General features: G+C 40.7%; 1 protein-coding gene across 4 annotated transcripts in view; it reads right to left on the reverse strand.

Annotated features, from left to right (window-relative positions):
• Positions 1–19549, reverse strand: part of CEP162 (centrosomal protein 162) — a 96980-nt gene that overhangs the window by 24075 nt on the left and 53356 nt on the right. For all 4 annotated transcript variants that reach the window (XM_019929379.3, XM_019929380.3, XM_019929378.3 and 1 more), the window contains 6 exons: positions 17889–17994; positions 12669–12795; positions 11281–11444; positions 5452–5556; positions 2021–2233; positions 239–888 (listed from right to left, as the gene is read on the reverse strand). In XM_019929379.3, the coding sequence (XP_019784938.1) occupies positions 239–888; positions 2021–2233; positions 5452–5556; positions 11281–11444; positions 12669–12795; positions 17889–17994 (1365 nt within the window). The remainder of the gene's footprint in view (positions 1–238; positions 889–2020; positions 2234–5451; positions 5557–11280; positions 11445–12668; positions 12796–17888; positions 17995–19549) is intronic.

Genomic DNA, 19549 nt, shown 5'->3' on the forward strand with positions numbered 1-19549 from the left:
ACTGCTCGGCCCAAGAACTGGGTTGACATGAAGATTCAAGTTCAATAGAATCTGAGCTTCCGATAGGTAGAAGATCCAACTCTGAAACAGATCTGTGCTTAGCAATGTAATATAGGTTCTTAAAATTTGGTAATGAACTTAGTTCAGGGTCAAGCTAATTATCCAGGGGAAATACATCTATGATTTTTAAATTTTTATCTTTTTATGTCTCCATATACTGACGAAGTCACATTTTTACCTTTTCATGGAGTTTTCAAATTGGTTCACTGCTACTTCAGATTTCATCTTCAGCTCATTCCTCTCCACAGTTAATCTCTCCAGTTCATTTTTCAATCTGCAGTTTTCTTGTACAACCTCTGAAATATCGGAATCAGTAAAAGTATGTGGTTGGTAAAGCTTGCCCTCCAGGGTTCCAGAGGAGTTAGCATTTCTTTTACCCGGGTGCAGAACATGTTTCTTCACCCTTTTGGCAGTCATTTCCTCCCTAGCCTTAGAGTGCTGATTAGAGAGCATCTTTCTCCTCTCCTTCTGAAGCCTCTCCACAGTCTGTGAAAGGTCCTGTATCTCTCTCCCCTTTGCGGCCAGCTCCTCGTTGAGTCTGACCAGTTTAGCTTTAGAATGAGCCTGTTCCACCTGGAATTCTATAGACTGGAAATCTTGATCATCCTTATCATCTTTCTTGAGCTCCCATTCAGCATTCTGATGTTTAAGAACATCTATTTCAGCTTCAAGATTTCCTACAGTGATTTGATGGGCTTCCTTAACGTCATCCAGTTCCTTCTCTAGTGCTTTAACTCTGGAGGAGCTGTCATGTTGGTTCTGGGACGCCTCCTTCAACTTGCAGGCAAGCAGCTGTTCCTGCTCATCCAGTCTCTGCTCATACTGAATCTGTAGAAAAGAATCCATGTAACGACAAACCACTGCTAAACGTTTCATTAGTTACCGAAGCCCTGCACTCTCCCAGGTCCTGCCTTTTCCTTCATTCAGGGACTCACCATATATTCTGATGCCTCTAAGCCCATGTTCCTTGAGTCAGGCAAATGTGTTGAAGTCCTATCTTTGAAGGGCATACCATTATATATTCTCAATATATGTTATGTAATTTCCTAATTATATGTTGCTTCATAACGTTACAAGTTTTTATACACCAAAACTTACTTTAACCTCACAAGCAAACCTATTATTGTGTACCCTCCTCTATGCAAACTGACACACTATACTCCCTGAGAATAAATAGGGAAAGCAGTTGGGGTTACTGATATCTGTAAGAAGTAGCACATTTTCAACCTTCTAACATCAATTTAGAAATCTCATAGGAGTAATAAGTCAGCTTAGAATTTGCATATTGGAGCTTTATTATTATTATTATTAACAAAATAACCTAACAGTCTACTCTGTGGAGGGAGGCATGAAAGAGCTTTGTTCATTCAATCACTGAATGTATTTACTGCGCTACAACTGCATGCCAGGCACTGTGCCAGATCCTAGAGATAAACTCAGTTCCTGCCTTCAGTCCACAGCCCAGTGAGCTGAGTGACATGGCAAATTTCAATGTCCTATGATAACTGCGATAATGGGCCTACGAACACGGCGCAGAGGGGCACCTGGGTGTGTCTGGAGGCCTGAGGGAAGGGAGGAGGGAAGATGGCACAGAGGGAGCACATTCAAGTTCAGCTTTGAGGGATGTGTGTAAATTTGGGGATACGTGGAAGCAGGGGTATTTTGGAAGTAGGAAGAGCACATGCGAAGGCAACTGAAATGCTTGGTGTGCACTGGGAATCAGAAATGAAAGGAGGAAGTGGCTGGAAGTGAGCAGGGGCAGGAGAGGGGGGTGGGATAGGGACTGGAAAAAGGAAAAAGTTAGGTACGTTTAGATAGATAAAAAGGGGGGTGGGGTTGGAATTCATTCCTCTATTTGGTCTCTGCCCTCCAAAGACATACTCTTCGGTCTCATTCTAAGAAGCCCCCAGCCCCCATGGTACACCTCTGAGCCCCATCTCCATGGCTACCCGGCACGTACCTTCATTTTCTGAAACTGCTGTTCCATGGTCCGAAGGCTTTTCTTTGCTTCTTCATCTTTGCCCTCCAGATCAGCTTCTAGTTTTTTTATCCTTTTTTCCATAAACTCCACTGTATTTCTATCCACTGTATCACCAGCTGCTGATGCAGCCAATATTAAAGCAGGCAAAGAATTGGGATATCGTCTCTTTAGAATTCCTTCCATTTCCTTAACCTATTAAAATATTTTTGTATGCATGTTAAGGTCACAAATATATTAAAATTAAGCAGCTTAATGTAAAAATTTAGATTATGCTCTATCAGTCATGTCTAGGTTTCAAAGAGATGTTCATATCACATCTCAAGACTGAATCAAATGCACAGCAGCACAAATTAATTTCAAATTTTATATCCTGATTAAAACACACTATAGTATAATGTCTAATCTAATACTGGTTAATTTACAGAAATCCTCTTATGTTTATTTGAAATAGATCTTCGGTCTTCCTATTATACTAGTAACAACCAATCTTTGTGAGGACAAAGCTCTTTCCCCCTCCCTTTTTTCTAGACACCCCTCAGATAAGTGTTTATACTGTCTACTGATTGAAAAATTACTTATCTGCACATGAATGTGCAAAGTTTTTATAATAAACATACAGCTTCCTAAGTGCCTGCCCCTACCTGCAACCATCTCCCCACTACCCCAGTCCTCCTCCAAATAAAGTTTAATCTACTTTAAAATGACTACTTTCAATCAGGAAGCAAAGAAGATTAGATGACATTTAATGAAGTCCTCATAAAAACAACTTTTCATTTAGTCTATTAAAAACAATAACATACTACACAGTCCTTCTGTAAGGAAAAACTGCACCTGGGTCCACAGAAATTAGAGCTTGATATTATATACACATACGTGTGTATACCTGCTTTTGTTTAAGGTGTTATGTTAAGATACCTTTGAAAAACATAGAGTAAGAGACTAAAACTTCGTTGAACAGTCTTCTAACCCCCGAGTATGCAATAAAATAAATAAAATAGCACCTAAAAGGTGGTCTAGTGCAGAGGTTAGAGCGTGTCTGGAGTTAAGACTGTGTTAGCAGCGTGTCAACTCCTCAATCTATATATCTCTTTCGCCTCATCGGTAAAATGGGGAGGTAACAATACTGATTTCATGGTGTTCATATATTTGAGGATCAGATGACATTTATCTTGGTGAAGTGCTTAGCCGAGTGCCCAGCATGTGGTGAGGGCCTGATAATGGTTTTTAGTATATATGATCTGGTCCCAAAAACTACCTTTCCTAAGGCAAGATGGGTTGCTCAAAATCCTGTTTATAGACTGAATATTGTTCCTAGTAGGTACTTAAGGGTCACATCGTTTGCAAAGTTAACAGCAAATATTTCCATTCCTGAAGACTGCTTGCACATTCATAGATATACCATAAAGTGGAATACATCCAGATACAAAAATGGATCATTTCATCTATAAACTTTTTCATTTTGCTTCCCCTGGTATTAAAAATCTAGATTAGATGTAAGCATATAAAGGTATATATATCACACACACACACACACACACACACACACACACAGACACCATGTATATTAAAAAGAGACTAGATTTTTTAAAATGAATTTGTTTTAACATATTTACAATTAACATATTAATTAAAAATGCTAAACAATATTTTCAATCTGACTTTGATATTTTGCAAAGTATACTACATTTTTGGCAGAAAATTAATTTTATTTCTATCTTCTTTCATTTTGCTTTTTAATTTATTCTTTGGTCTCTGATACCAGTGTGGCTCTTGTTGTTGTTGTTTTTTAAATCTCACTGGAAATTAAACTATGGAATATTCCATTAAATAAAAGCATGAATGAACACACATAATTGTAAATTTTCACTATAACATGCATATAAATTAGCCCCACTTTTACTTATGTGCTATTTAGAAAAAAAGATGTTTTATTCTACAATTAATCTATTTCAGAATATGGCTCAAACTGATTCTGAATATATTGTGATATACGTTGATTATAAAATATGTATTAAGATTTAAAATCATTAGGATAGAAATGTTCTGTTCAAGGGAACAGAACAAGATCTGAAATGTATGTGAGCAAACTATACAAAATATTAACAATATTTTAGAAAGATATAATCTAAGACAGTAAACCAATAAATTTTTAATGAAAGTGTTAGTAAAAGAGGGAGGTTACTTTGATAAAACGTTACATTTCTGATCCATATGGATCACCGTTTCAAAGAAATTTCAAAATCTCTTTACTCTCATACGTTCACTTCTACATTATTCTCTTAGAATAAAATCATCTAGTGGAGAAGTGGTTCCTTTGTTCTTTCCCCTCTCACAATTCTGGATAGCTTCTTCTACATAGGCTAATCTTAGTCTTAGGCACTGGAAAAAAAAAAAAAAAAAGCCAAGCGACCTAGACTATAGTTATTTCAGAATATTTCTCGCTCTTCAAACCACTTCAGTCCTGTTCCTTTCCTGGCCACTAAACCAAACTACCAAATCATACCTTTTAATATAACAGGTCCTGTAAAGTAACAAAGTTAATTTTTTGCTTAGTTTTCCTTCTTCTCATAAAACTGGGATGATATGCAGCCCAGTGATGACCTCACAGTCTCAGGTTTGTGATGGAATAATATCTGTATGTCTAAGGGTCATGACTTGACTACAGGATCATGTTCTCTTATGAACAGGACTGGAAATTCTAATTTTGTTTTAATATTTAGTTATGAATACAAATACTACGTTATAGAAGGCTTTAAAAACATAAGGTACAATTAATATTCCAGCCTACAAAACAACTATTTCAATGAAAAAAAACCTTTATCCTAGTAAGTGTTACTACATGGGTTTTGAAAAAAGTCTTCCAGCCACAATGACCATGAAATGAGTATTTCTAAGCCTAACCAGTGAGCCAGAGCTGAAAATTATGGCCAGCTCTCTGGGAGGGGATGTTCGGTTTCCAGGGTCTTCTGCTGGACTTCCCTAGCGCTACTAACATGTTCCCAACTGGAGGGTCTCCTTCTGTGCCCTCCTCTCTCACCTGGTTTCAGGGATCCTAGCTCTACACCCAGAGTGGCAAAGTTCTGTTTCCTTCTTCCTGGATGTCAAATAGAGCTGGGATGCAAATAACCTTTCATCAATAGGTCTACCACCTAATGAGACACACTACTCTTAAAAATTCTTTATGCAGAAAGCCACAGAGTACATAAAATGATGTTGTTTACTGTGTTTTTATTGTTACTTTAAATACTGTATTCAAAGTTTAATGCAGAGGCAGTTCTGTATTAAAATGAATGAATAAACCCAAAAATTTCCAGGTTGACTACATCTTGTAGGAACTCCGGAAACAAAAGAGAAAACAAAAATGCTCTGTATATAAAATATCTTAATGAAAATTTACCCTGAACACGTACTTGTCGCTCTAGATCCTGAATTTTTTTGGCATCAGTTGCTTTTTCTTTTAAACGTATCTTCTGCTGGATGGATGGATTTCCAGATTCAGCTTTCAGTTTCTCAACCTACCAATAAGGAAAGACCATGTTAAGAAGCATATTTAAAACACAGCAGAGAAACACCAAGAGGGAAGCGTAATGGCAGTTCATTAATTCACTTATTAGATCCCAGATAGGGCACTGCGCTGGAGATATGGAGAGCAAACAAGACAAGCCAGGTCCCTGCTTTCATGGTGCTTAGATCTTAATGGAAGGAGACAGTTGAAAAGCTAATAAACAAAATCATTAAGTAAATTAAATAACTTCAGAGAGTGACAAGTACTATGAAGAAAATAAACTCAAGGAATGAGAAGAGTCAGAGGAGGTGAGACTGGTAGCTACATTAGATTAAGAGGTCAGGAAGATCTTTCTGGGAAGTAGAAATCGGAGCTGAGACTTGAACAAGGAGTGAGACACAGGAAGAAGCTAGGTCAGAGCACTCTAGGCCAAAGCAACAAGTGGAACGAGCTCGGCATGTTCAAGAACCACAGGGAGGCCCGTGTGGTTGGGAGGAGAGTGACCGGGGAGTGCAGTATGGATGGGGCTGGAGAGACAGGCAGGGTTCAGACCACATGGGGACCTCACAGGCTGTGCTAAGGAGCTTGGATTTACAGTTGCCCCTTGGTAACCATGGGGCACCGGTTCCCAGACCCCTGCAGATACTAATATCCGGGCATGCCGAAGCCCCAGGGATGCTCAAGTCCCTTGTATAAAATGGTGTAGTATTTGCCTGTAACTCCCAGATACTTTAAATCATCTCTAGATTACTTATAATACCTAAAACAATGTAATAAATGCTATGAAAATAGCTGCCAGTGAACAGCAAATTCAAGTTCTGCTTTTTGAAACTCTGTTTTTCTTCTAAATATTTTCAATCCACAGTTGGTTGAATCTGCTGGATAGGGAACTTATGGATACAGATGGCTGACTGTATTCTCAGGCTAATCTAAAATAGACTACACAGACAGATACACCAGAAATACATCTACGCGTGGAACAACTCCTACGGAGCACCTACTGAATGCTGGCAGAAGACCTCAGACCTCCCAAAAGGCAAGGAACCCCCCACGTACCTGGTTAGGGCAAAAGAAAAAACTAAACAGAGACAAAAGGATAGGGACGGGTCCTGCACCAGCGGGAGAGAGCTGTGAAGGAGGAAAAGTGTCCACACACTAGGAAGCCCCTTCGCGGGTGGAGACTTCGGGAGGCGGAGTGGGGGAGCTTGGGAGCCGCGGAGGAGAGCACAGCAACAGGGGTGCGGAGGGCAAAGCGGACAGATTCCAGCGCATCGGAGCGCCGGGAGAGGACTGAGGTTGGCGGCGTGAACACAGCCTGCAGGGCGTTAGTGCACCGCGGCTAGCCGGGAGAGAGTCCGGGGAAAAGTCTGGACCTGCCGAAGAGGCAAGAGACTTTTACGTCCCTCTTTGTTTCCTGGTGCACGAGGAGAGGGGATTAAGAACGCTGCTTGAGAGAGCTCCAGGGACGGGCGCGAGCCGCAGCTAAAAGTGCGGAGCCCAGAGACAGACATGAGACGCTAAGGCCGCTGCTGCCGCCACCAGGAGGCCTGTGTGCGAACACAGGTCACTAGCCACACGCCCTTCCGGGGAGCCTGTGCAACCCGCCACTGCCAGGGTCCCGGGATCCAGGGACAACTCCCCCGGGAGAACGCACTGCGCGCCTCAGGCTGCAACGTCACGCCGGCCTCTGCCGCTGCAGGCCCGCCCCACACTCCGTGACCCTCCCTACCCCTCGGCCTGAGTGAGCCAGAGCCTCCGAATCAGCGGCTCCTTTAACCCCGTCCTGTCTGAGCAAAGAACAGACGCCCTCCGGCGACCTACACGCACAGGCGGGGCCAAATCCAAAGCTGAGCCCCTGGGAGCTGTGAGAACAAAGAAGAGAAAGGGAAATCTCTCCCAGCAGCCTCAGAAGCAGCGGATTAAAGCTCCACAATCAACTTGATATACCCTGCATCTGTGGAATACCTGAATAGTCAACGAATCATCCCAAATTAAGGAGCCCTGTGGATGAAAGGCTCTTGGTGCTGCAGCCAGGAGTCAGTGCTATGCCTCTGAGGTGGGAGAGCCAACTTCAGGACACTGGTCCACAAGAGGCCTCCCAGCTGCACATAATATCAAACAGCAAAAATCTCCGAGAGATCTCCATCTCAACGCCAGCACCCAGCTTCACTCAACGACCAGCAAGCTACAGTGCTGGACATCCTATGCCAAACAACTAGCAAGACAGGAACACAACCCCACCCATTAGCAGAGAGGCTGCCCAAAATCATAATAAGTCTACAGACACCCCAAAACACACCACCAGACGTGGACCTGCCCACCAGAAAGACAAGATCCAGCCTCATCCACCAGAACACAGGCACTAGTACCCTCCACCAGGAAGCCGACACAACCCACTGAACCAACCTTAACCACTGGGGACAGACACAAAAAACAACAGGAACTACGAACCTTCAGCCTGCAAAAAAGGAGACCACAAACACAGTAAGATAAGCAAAATGAAAAGACAGAAAAACACACAGCAGATGAAGGAGCAAGATAAAAACCCACCAGACCTAACAAATGAAGAGGAAATAGGCAGTCTACTGGAAAAAGAATTCAGAATAATGATAGTAAGGTTGATCCGAAATCTTGGAGATAGAATGGACAATAGAATGGACAAAATGCAAGAATCAGTTAACAAGGACCTAGAAGAACTAAAGATGAAACAAGCAACGATGAACAACACAATAAATGAAATTAAAAGTACTCTAGATGGGATCAATAGCAGAATAACTGAGGCAGAAGCACGGATAAGTGACCTGGAAGATAAAATAGTGGAAATAACTACTGCAGAGCAGAATAAAGAAAAAAGAATGAAAAGAACTGAGGACAGTCTCAGAGACCTCTGGGACAACATTAAACGCACCAACATTCGAATTATAGGGGTTCCAGAAGAAGAAGAGAAAAAGAAAGGGACTGAGAAAATATTTGAAGAGATTATAGTTGAAAACTTCCCTAATATGGGAAAGGAAATAGTTAATCAAGTCCAGGAAGCACAGAGAGTCCCATACAGGATAAATCCAAGGAGAAATATGCCAAGACACATATTAATCAAACTGTCAAAAATTAAATACAAAGAAACCATATTAAAAGCAGCAAGGGAAAAACAACAAATAACACACAAGGGAATCCCCATAAGGTTAACAGCTGATCTTTCAGCAGAAACTCTGCAAGCCAGAAGGGAGTGGCAGGACATATTGAAAGTGTTGAAGGAGAAAAACCTGCAACCAAGATTACTCTACCCAGCAAGGATCTCATTCAGATTTGATGGAGAAATTAAAACCTTTACAGACAAGCAAAAGCTGAGAGAGTTCAGCACCACCAAACCAGCTCTACAACAACTGCTAAAGGAACTTCTCTAGGCAAGAAACACAAAAGAAGGAAAAGACCTACAATAACAAACCCAAAACAATTAAGAAAATGGGAATGGGAACACACATATCGATAATTACCTTAAATGTAAATGGACTAAATGCTCCCACCAAAAGACACAGATTGGCTGAATGGATACAAAAACAAGACCCATATATTTGCTGTCTACAAGAGACCCACTTCAGACCTAGAGACACATACAGACTGAAAGTAAGGGGATGGAAAAAGGTATTTCATGCAAATGGAAACCAAAAGAAAGCTGGAGTAGCAATTCTCATATAAGTTATATATATATATATATATATATATATATATAGTTTGCTTGAGTGCAGTGTTTTTTGTTTTCTGTACTGAATTCATTAGCATGGGTCGGTATAAAATTTAGCATAGGTCAATATGTAATTTGTAAACTAATAAGGTCTTAAAAGTGAGGAATTAAGTCTTTTAAATTTAATTATTTATTGTAAAGAGCAGAATAGCATACATAAACAGGTGCCTAAGGAAAACTTGTATTCTAATATGGAACTCTCATGAACACCTTTTTTTTTCTTCTAACGGTATGATAGTAGGCCATTTGATTATTTTTATGGCTTTAACTTTACAACAATGAAATATTCGTAAATTTAAAAAAAAAAAAAAAACTAGATCACATGACCACCCCTAGCTGCAAGGGAAGTTGAGTAAGTTCACTTTCCATGCTCTATAGTTTATTCAACCTAAGGGGTTCAGTTCCACTTCTGAAGGCCAGGTGGAGTGAGAACTGGAAAGTCTGACCTGTCCACAAGGAAGCCCAAGCTGTCATCAGTCACTGAGTGTGTTTCTGCCTTGCAGTAATGCTGTTAACAACTGGTCCACTGCAGAGGTGATGCTGTCATTGTTCCAGTTCACTGGACAGGCCATGGGGGTCTCATGCTTGGTTCTCATGTTGCAGTCATTCAGGTTACACTCACATGCACAGCCAGTATGCCTCAATTATAAGTCTAGTGGAAAGGCGGCCTGGGTCATCAAGGGCTTCTTGCCTCAACTGCAACCTGTGTCAAATATGGCCCCTCTATGATTCTTGAGACCCCAATTTTCAGCCTGGGTCACCTCTCCAGAGGATGCCATTTTCTTACTGGAAGACCTCAGACTAGATCATCCCCAATCCATCAGAGAAGGTCTGGTACAGCTGAATATTTCAGTGGAGGCAATCAGAATCTCCATGCCTTCCCCACAGGAGACTCCTGACCCCTCTGCAAATTTGCACACCCTTCTCCCCAAATCAGCTCTGAATACAAGAATCATGGATAGGGTTCACCTCCATTAGGCCACATCAGGCCCTCTTCTGTCCTTTTACCAGGTCCTGGGGGACTTACACTTACATAATGAAAAGGGCCCACACCAGGGGCTCTTCCTGAACACAAACCTGCCTCAGTGATTTGTCATGAACACCTAGGTAGAGAAACGACTATGCTAAAAATATGTCGTATTACGCTGCATGCACCTGCCGCATGCATGCCAAAGTGATTTAAGACAGAAGGAGACCTAAGACTTCTTGATCTGCAATATGACGGACTCTTGTGAGCCAGCCTCAAAGAAACAGCAGGGATTCTGGGAAACATATCACAAATATTCTTTTACCTTTTCAGCTGAACTCACAAAAAAAGAAAGGTTCATCTCCCTGGCCCAGAAATACAAAGGAACTCCAAAGCAGAGAGGCAAACATGTCAGCTCCCTTATGACTGGATCTTAGCTTTTGTTTGTTTACTCTTTTATTGAGGTATAATCAGCATATAGTGAAATGTGCAATTCTTAAGTGCAAAGCTTAATGAATGTTTACCTATGTGTACCACCATGTAACCACCACCCAGATCAGGATCTAGAATATTTCCACAAAAGGCTCCTTCATAACCCCTCATCAATATCTCCCCTCAAGGGTAACCACTATTCTGACTCATCACCAAAGATGAGCTTTGCCTGTACTGGATTTTTGTAAGAATGGAATTGTACATTGGCTATTCGTTTTTTGTCTAGTTTTTTTAAATTCAATAGTATGTCTACTTCATTCATCCATGTTATCACATGTATCAGCAATTTGCTCTTTTCATTACTGTGTCGTATTCCATGGTAAAAAAAAATCCACTATTTATTTAGCAAAAAAAAAAAAAAAAAAAAAAAAAAAAAAATAAAATAGACTACACAAATAAACACAAACCAAAGTCAAACTGGCCATTTTAATGAACAGAATTTCGAGTATACTGATTTGATGACACAAAGCTATGAAGGAGTGTTGAAGATAATAGAGTTCATCTATAGAAATACATTCTGAAATGATCATTACCTCAAGTTTCAGCTTCTCAATTTCTTCATTTGCTTCTTTAAGCCGAACTGCATCTTTATCCAGAAGTTCCTGATTTTCGGCGTACCACTGTAATCTTTTTTGCAGGTGACTTATTTCTTGTTTATGTGTTTCTTCTAAAATTTTTATTTCATATAATTTTTCACCTATAAGATAAAGTAATACAATAACTCCATTGTAACTTTTCAAAATATGGAAATAAACTACATTGAAAGATTTTAAATGAAAACCAATGTCTCTCAAATGAAAGCATTAAGAAAAAAATAAAGAGGCCCAAAACAACTAATGTACGTAAATCTGTGTCTAGTTTAGTGTATTAGTAAAGGAGGATGAAGACTGTGTTCAGAGTCCAAATCCTCAAACTTGTAGCAAAGCTGGCATATAGAAATTTTTGATAAATCACTTGTTTTCCCACTGACTTTCATTATAAAAGTAAAGTCTTTTCTATGAAAATAAATGTTGGATTCAGGAGATAATAAAAATGAAGAATTCCTATAATTATATTAAAAAGTAACAATGGCAAACATTAGAGAGCGCTTCCCATGTAAGACTTTATTTAATACAACAAACATATGATGGGAACTATTGTTGTTATTCTATTTTACAGATGAAGAAAGTAAATTTCTTACAAACAATAAGTGGATTTTACTATACACATCTTACACTGAAGATCATAGTATCACAGAGGAAAGAGCCTTGCTTTGGCAAACAGGGGTTCTCTGATGAACCTTTCTAGCCCTGTGTTCTGCCGTCCTAAGCCGCAATCCAGGTGTATCCAAAAACACGCTAATGAAACACCCTTGAGCGGCCCCCTCCATTCGTTTACTCCTGAATCTCTCCATCTGTCAGGACCCTCAAATGCCATTCCTCCCTGAAACCCTTATTAGCACCCTCATGTTTATTTCTGATTTTTTTAATATTAAACTTTATCTTACTCTCCTTCTGCGTTCTTATCTTACTCTCCTGTGTTTTCCCTGGTGGGGTATACCATATCCATCCTTGTGTTTCTACAAACATAGTTTCTACAAACATTTGTTCATTTGGTAAATATTTGAGAGCTTATGTTTCAGACCCAGGTACAAAAAGGGAGACCGTGCCCTGGAAAGTCACAGTTTAGCTGGGATGACTGTAAACAACTAAGCTTACAATGCCATGAATTCAAAACAATCTGTGACTTTCTTTGGTCTCGCAATTATTGCTGCTAAAACCAATCAAAGGCACATACCTATTAACTAATTTTTTAAAGTTTCTAAAATTACAATACACTTCAAGGAATAGCATTTTAATTGTACTATCCAATTGCTATTACTTAACTCAAGATTAGAACAGTTAGGAGTATAAAGGTAAACCGTTTCAGCTCAGACTTCTACCTGTGGCATAAGCAATCTGGTCTTTGGCTTGGTCTCTCTCTTTCTTCACTTTTTCCAAGTCTACTTCAAGAGCCTGTTTGTCCTGCTTCAGTCTTCTGATGTCTTCCAATAAACTGTTTTTTTCTTTCTTGATATTCATAAAAATACAAAAGCAAATTATTTCCAACCACAATAAATTGTGGTAGAGTCTCCTTCACCCACGTCATCATAAACACTGCTAATTATTTTTCTAAATTTTAGCTTGATCTCATCACCATTCCCCTCCAAACGATCACGAGCTCCCCAGAGCCTACTAGAATCAGTTCTAATCACGTAACTCAACACAGCTTCCAAGCCCTTCCACTCTGCCGTTCTCACTTCTCCTCGGTTACTCCAATACGCTTCTAACCAGTCTGCCTCTTCCACTCTCAGCACCTAGTCTTTTCTCCTCACAGTAGCCAGAGGAACTGTCTTCAAGAGTCAGTTAATGTCAGTCTTCTGTCTGAAGCTCTCTGGTGGCTCCCACCCCTCTTGGGGGAAGCCGACAGTTCTTACCATGACCTTCAGTGTCACAGAACCCAGTCGTGCCCGCTCCTCGGACGCATCTCCTGCAAATCTCCCCCTCGCGTTCCATGCCAGCTGCAGAGACCTCCTGGCTGTTCTCTGAACCTGCCCAGCACGTTCCAACCCCACGGTGTTTTTGCACTTACTGTCTCCTCTGCCCTCACACAGCCAGGTGGTTCGTTCCTTCACTTTATCAGGATTTCTGTTCAACCGAGGCCCCAGGAAGGCCTTCCCTGATCATTCTAAAACGGCAACCCTCATCCTGGCCCCCAGGGGTGCTGCTATTTTTTCTTCTCACACACTCATCACCGCCTGACATAGACGTTTACTTGAAAGCAGAACTTTACTTTGCTCATCCCTATATCACAAATGCAAAAAAATGCTTGGCACATTTTTTAAAAAGTTAAATTCTCAATGTGTTCACATGCCGCACTCTCTCAACTGCCCTCATTCCTCGCCTTGCCAAAGTCATACTTATCCTTCAGAGCATAGTGCAAACGAGGCTGTTCCTGATAATACCTGCCCCGGCATTACCACAGACTTTCAGTGTACCTCTAGCACAGCATTTACTGCTTTGTTTCATACAACACTTATTTGCGTACAAGCGTTTTCTCTTTGTTAGGCTGAGAGCTCTTTGGGGACCAAGACTGATTTTACTGCTTGCTTTACGGCACCAAGCACATGGCAGGTACTCAGTAAATGTATACTGAGCTGAACTCATACCTGCTGAACAAACTCCTGGGGCACAGTTGGTATATTTTACTTTCAAAATGAAAATTCTTAGAAACTTTCTATCACCCTACCTTAGAATCTAAAATACAGTCTTATGAAGAAAATAAAGCCATTCATAAGGACTTGAATAATCGTGGTTCTAGCTGTATCATTTCATTGTTTAATCTTCTGTGCGATCTTCTGTGGGTGTCTTTTCAGGAGAGCATTGAATTTCTACAAGAACCTACTGTGTGGACACTCAGAGGCCTCTGCCTGTCTCTCCGATCTTTTCTTCCATCACTTTTGTCCTTACTCACCCACTTCTGCCTCAGGTGCCCCTGTATCTGGAAGGTACCAAGCCCAACCCTGACTTGGCCTGTGCTTGCCCCTGGCTGGAGGGCTCGGTCTTTGCACAGTGAGCTGCTGCTTCTCCTCCATTCTCGATGCAGGCACCACTTTCTCAGAGAGCACCTCCTTGCCCAGACGGCTGACAGCTGCCTTACCCCTGCCCTGCCTACCGTTAGTCTCTATTCTTATTTTCCTCAAAGAACTTACCTCTATTTTTAACTATTTCTTGTTCACTTATTATCTGTCTTCCCTGGTAGAATATAGGTTCCTAGTGAGCAAGGCCCATGTCTGTCTTGTTTACCTACTGTTTTTCCAACTCCAGGATGATTGCCTGACTGACTGGCCGAACTGCAGTCAGCCTCATCCTCCTCTCCACCCTGGGAATCTAGAAGGACAGGGCTCAGGACCTTCGCTTTTAGTATGTGTCCATCCATAGTTTACAAAACAACAATTCACATTTTAAGACTACACTAATTGGTATTAATTTTTAAGGTACAAATTAGACTATACATAAGTAGGTTTGATATGAATATTGTATTACAGATTTATCTCAGTATGAATTTTTTGCTCTTAAACTATTTAAACTCAGAAAACCAAAGTGAATGAAAATTAACGCATGACATTCCATCTTTCAATATTTGCACAAATAAACACAACCCTAAGTAATTTTTATCTTTAACACTTCTTTTTTGATTTTATTTTTTAATCTTTTTTTTTTTTGGCTGCGTTGGGTCTTCATCGCTGCGTGCAGGCTTTCTCTAGTTGCAGCGAGAAGGAGCTACTCTTCGTTGCAGTGCACCCGCTTCTCCTTGCGGTGGCTTCTCTTGTTGCAGAACATGGGCTCTAGGCGCGTGGGCTTCAGTAGTTGCGGCGCACTGGCTTAGCTGTTCCACAGCATGTGGGATCTTCCCGGACCAGGGATAGAACCCATGTCCTCGGCAGTGGCAGGTGGATTTTTAACTGCTGCGCCACCAGGGAAGTCCCTTTCTGATTTCTTTTAAGGTGTTCCCTGCCTTTGGTACTTTCACCATGATGGGTTTAGATGTCGATTTTAAATTATGTGTCCTGAGTAGGACTCACTGTATTTCCTGAATTTGAGAATTCATCTCTTTTATTAATTTCTAGACAATTCTTAGCCGTGACTTTAAAAAAAATTTAATTACATACTAGAGTACATCTAGTACATCTAGTACAGAGATGTGAGAACATCTCTGATATTTTTCATTTCTCTATTTTTTGTGTTTCACTCTAAGCTCCTTAGATCTATCTTCTAGTTTACCAATTTCTTCTTAGTTATGTATGATCTATTTAATTTTTCTACTTATTCTGTTTATTTTTCTCTGAATTTGCCTAGTCTGTTTTGTTCTTTCCTCACACTGCATTTCTCACTTATTTTGTATATTAAATCATTTAAAGTCTATACATTTCATAGTCTACTCAGTAGTTTGATTGGGGTTCTAATCCTGCTGTTTATTAAATCATCCCATGCCTGCTCACGGTGGGTTGTTTCCCTGGGTTTTGTAATTCTGCATTCTGGGCGTACCGTCAGCAGGATTTTATCTGAAGGAATACCATGTGAGCTGGGTTAAGGATGGATACCCCTAAGAGTGTTTTGCATGTGTTTCTTAAGACACACTTAAGATGATCACTAACTCAGGACCACCTTTTATGCTATTTTCCTTTTCCAGTTTGAGTATGACCAAACCTTTAAAGTACTGTCAATTCAAATACTAAAACAACAATGAAGGCAGTAGGGATGACATTTATACTGAACAACTAGTAAGACACTGAGCAGAGATTTTTTCCCCCTCTCTATATAGAAATCAAGTTAAGACAGATAAGCTTTCTTGATATCTCAGCCCCTTCTGAAGGTGGGTGGATTTTTTCATGGACCACTGTTTTACTGAAGGATGTGGCCCTTTGAAATCCTGGGGTCCTATCTCTACTTTGCTGTTAAAGCTCAAGGCCCGTGGCTACTGAACTGGTAGCCTAGGAGCAATGTTTACTGCTAGGTTTGTATCCCTGTTCATTTCTGACCCCTGGAGATTCCCCTTACTTTCTTGAGAGCTGGGTTATGCATTTACAAGATGTTTCTTATATTTTAGCCAGCACTTTCCAGTGATTTCAGTGGCAGTTTTAGTTCCCGTTTGTCAGAAAAAAGTGTGTTCAAAGTAGCACTTTTAAAAGGTCACTAATAACAGCCTTCAAATGAAGCTAATGCTGTGCTTGAAACCTTACCATGTTTTCCCAAGTCTTCATAAACTTCAGCAATGTTAATTGCTCTCCTAACTTGCTAGTTTTTGAGGCCCACTGATAAGTGCGGGTGTCCAATCATTTATTCCTTCTTTCTACTTATCTGCCTACCTATCTAATCATTCTGTACATACATGCATCTTAAGAAAGTTCTCTAATGGATTCATATTTGAAGATGTATTTTACATACAAGTCTGTTAAGCATCAATTATTGAACTAAGGCATGTTTAAAGTGCTATATAACCTAACTTTATATAATAAATTTCTATTTAAAAAGTGATATGTAATTGGAATTTTTCTAATTTACATAATCATTCAAATAGATTGGAAGGACTTTTTTTTTTTTTTTTTTTTTTTTTTTTTTTTTGCGGTACGCGGGCCTCTCACTGTTGTGGCCTCTCCCGTTGCGGAGCACAGGCTCCGGACGCGCAGGCTCAGCGGCCATGGCTCACGGGCCCAGCCGCTCCGCGGCATGTGGGATCTTACCGGACCGGGGCACGAACCCGTGTCCCCTGCATCGGCAGGCGGACTCTCAACCACTGCGCCACCAGGGAAGCCCCTGGAAGGACTTTTTAGTTTAGTGCTGTGGTTCTTAATGGGAGGGAGTGGGGAGAGTTGACTGCCCTCCCACAGGAGATGTCTGGAAACGTGGCAGTGCTTTTGAGTGTTGCAGCGACTGGTGGGTGCTATGAGCATAGTTCCTGGCGACAGGAGTGATAAAAATCATGCAATGCCTAGAACTGTTCTGCTTAAGACAGAATTAATCTGCCCTAAATCCCCAAACTTCTCCTATTGATAAATACTGCTTTAGAAAATTCTAGGCCAGATTCTTTATAACAATTCAATACAAATAAAGAAAAAAGTTATACAGTAGCTATTGCATTTCACCTCTGTGTTAGGCACATCAGACACACATATTTGCAGATATAGCCTCTGGCCCCTAGAACTGCACAGTCCGCTTGGGAAGACAGAGGAAAAGCCAGCTAACTTTTTAAGGTGAATGATTATCTTCAAATTATTTTCCTATTTTAGCCGTACATTTCCAATGAGGAATTTGAAGTTAGGTATACATGCCCTAAATAAGGTTATGCGTCCAACCATGGCTCCACATGAAAAATGCCTGATGAGGGGTTGGATTATAAAGAGGATGCCATCTAAAGCCAGCATCACATTGTCTCCTCTATAGTAAGGTCACATGTGTCCCAGTGCTAACCTTAGATATTTCCTAATTTTTAACTGGTATGAAATTTATAAGCAGGGTTTATTTTTTCATAAATTACAAAAGCAGATTTTTTTTTTACACATGTAGAGATTTTTATAACAATCTTTCCTATTGCTAATGGTTAAAATCCTTATGCAACTTACCTGTGCCACCCGTAGTTCTGCTAACAGATCTGTAAAATTCTCGTTTCTGGTGGGCTCTGAATCTTCAACTACTTGAGACAGGAAACGACTTTTATGCATCTGTTCTCTGATTTATTTTGAAAATAAAAAAATATATATTTTTTAAAAGGTACTCCTTTCAATACAAAATATTCAATTCTTAAAAATTAAAAACACTTTGCACATTGAAACTATGTGAGTCACTGAAGAGAAAGTTTATTTAAACTAAAGATTACAATACTAAAATACTAAAAGAGAAGTATACTTCATGTGAAATTTTTATGTATAATCTAAAAGAACCAAAACCCTAAGAGTACTGGTTTATTTGTAATATAAAAATATTTCCTGCCAATTCTCAGAAAAAAAAAAAATCAATCTCCCGGAAAGACATGCTGCATTTCCCCTGTGGTGTTCTGTACTCCTTGTCACATCATTCTAGACTCCTGAGAAACACAAATTGCCAATCATACCCGTGGAAACTAACAAACAAAAACAAACACAGTCTACTACTGGTACCTTAGAATCAATTTTTCTGTTTTTTTCCAGAGATATTATACAAGTTTAGGAGTAAACATATGATCACCTAACCCTACTTTCTAAAGAAACCATTTATTCCATTGTGAAAATCATTCAGAGCTTCAGGTTTGGATCCTGGAATAGATCTTCTCTCTTAAAAGCCAGGCAACAGGGCTTCCCTGGTGGCGCAGTGGTTGAGAGTCCGCCTGCCAATGCAGGGGACATGGGTTCGTGCCCCGGTCTGGGAGGATCCCACATGTCGCGGAGCAGCTGGGCCCGTGAGCCATGGCTGCTGAGCCTGCGCGTCCGGAGCCTGTGCTCCACAACGGGAGAGGCCACAGCAGTGAGAGGCTCGCATACCGCAAAAAAAAAAAAAAAAAAAAAAAGCCAGGAAACATTATCAGATATGAAATTTTAAAATACTTTATTGAAGCATCTGGGAAGAAAGCAGATGTAAATGCCTTCATGCCTCAGAACTGTGCAGATTATCAGCCTTGGCTTGGGGTCACACTTACCAGGAGAAAGGGGCATTTTCCCCTTCCTAATTTACACAAAAGTGCCCTCACTAGCCAACCTGTGTACTTCCCAGCTTTGTCTGCTACAAGATATGCTTTTTTCTATTTTGCAAGAAAGATGAGTGTGAGCTAACAGCAGCCCTGCCTCACATGCCCTAAGTTACCTTACAAAAAAAATGGAAGAAGTATGTAAATAAATAAAGCATACATGACATTCAGAGCCAAAGAAATTTCTTCTGACAGCGGTCCTATCTGAGGTTTTAGGTGTTTAGGTGAAATAATGCATAGCTGGCAGTCATTTCCCAAAAGAAGACAGTACCCTAGCTTGCCCACATGTGTTGGTTCAGCTCTTTCACTTAGTGTGTTAAAGACGGATGTGATAACATCCCAAAGGCCGTACAGTCTGAAGTATGATTGATTCTTAAGTGGGTGCTGGTGCCCCGTCAGCCTGCCACGGTGAGCGCTGGTTGTAATAACTCGCAGGTTCTCCTTCTCTGGAGAAATGCCCTTGCCGAATAGCAACCCCTGACCCCTGGCCCAGAGGATACCCCCACTCGCTCCCTGGGGCCCACCTCAGCCAGGGACTGGCTGCCTTGGGGGTACAAAAGGCTG

The sequence above is a fragment of the Tursiops truncatus genome, chromosome 12, assembly GCF_011762595.2.
Source record: "Tursiops truncatus isolate mTurTru1 chromosome 12, mTurTru1.mat.Y, whole genome shotgun sequence".
In the NCBI taxonomy this organism is placed as follows: domain Eukaryota; kingdom Metazoa; phylum Chordata; class Mammalia; order Artiodactyla; family Delphinidae; genus Tursiops; species Tursiops truncatus.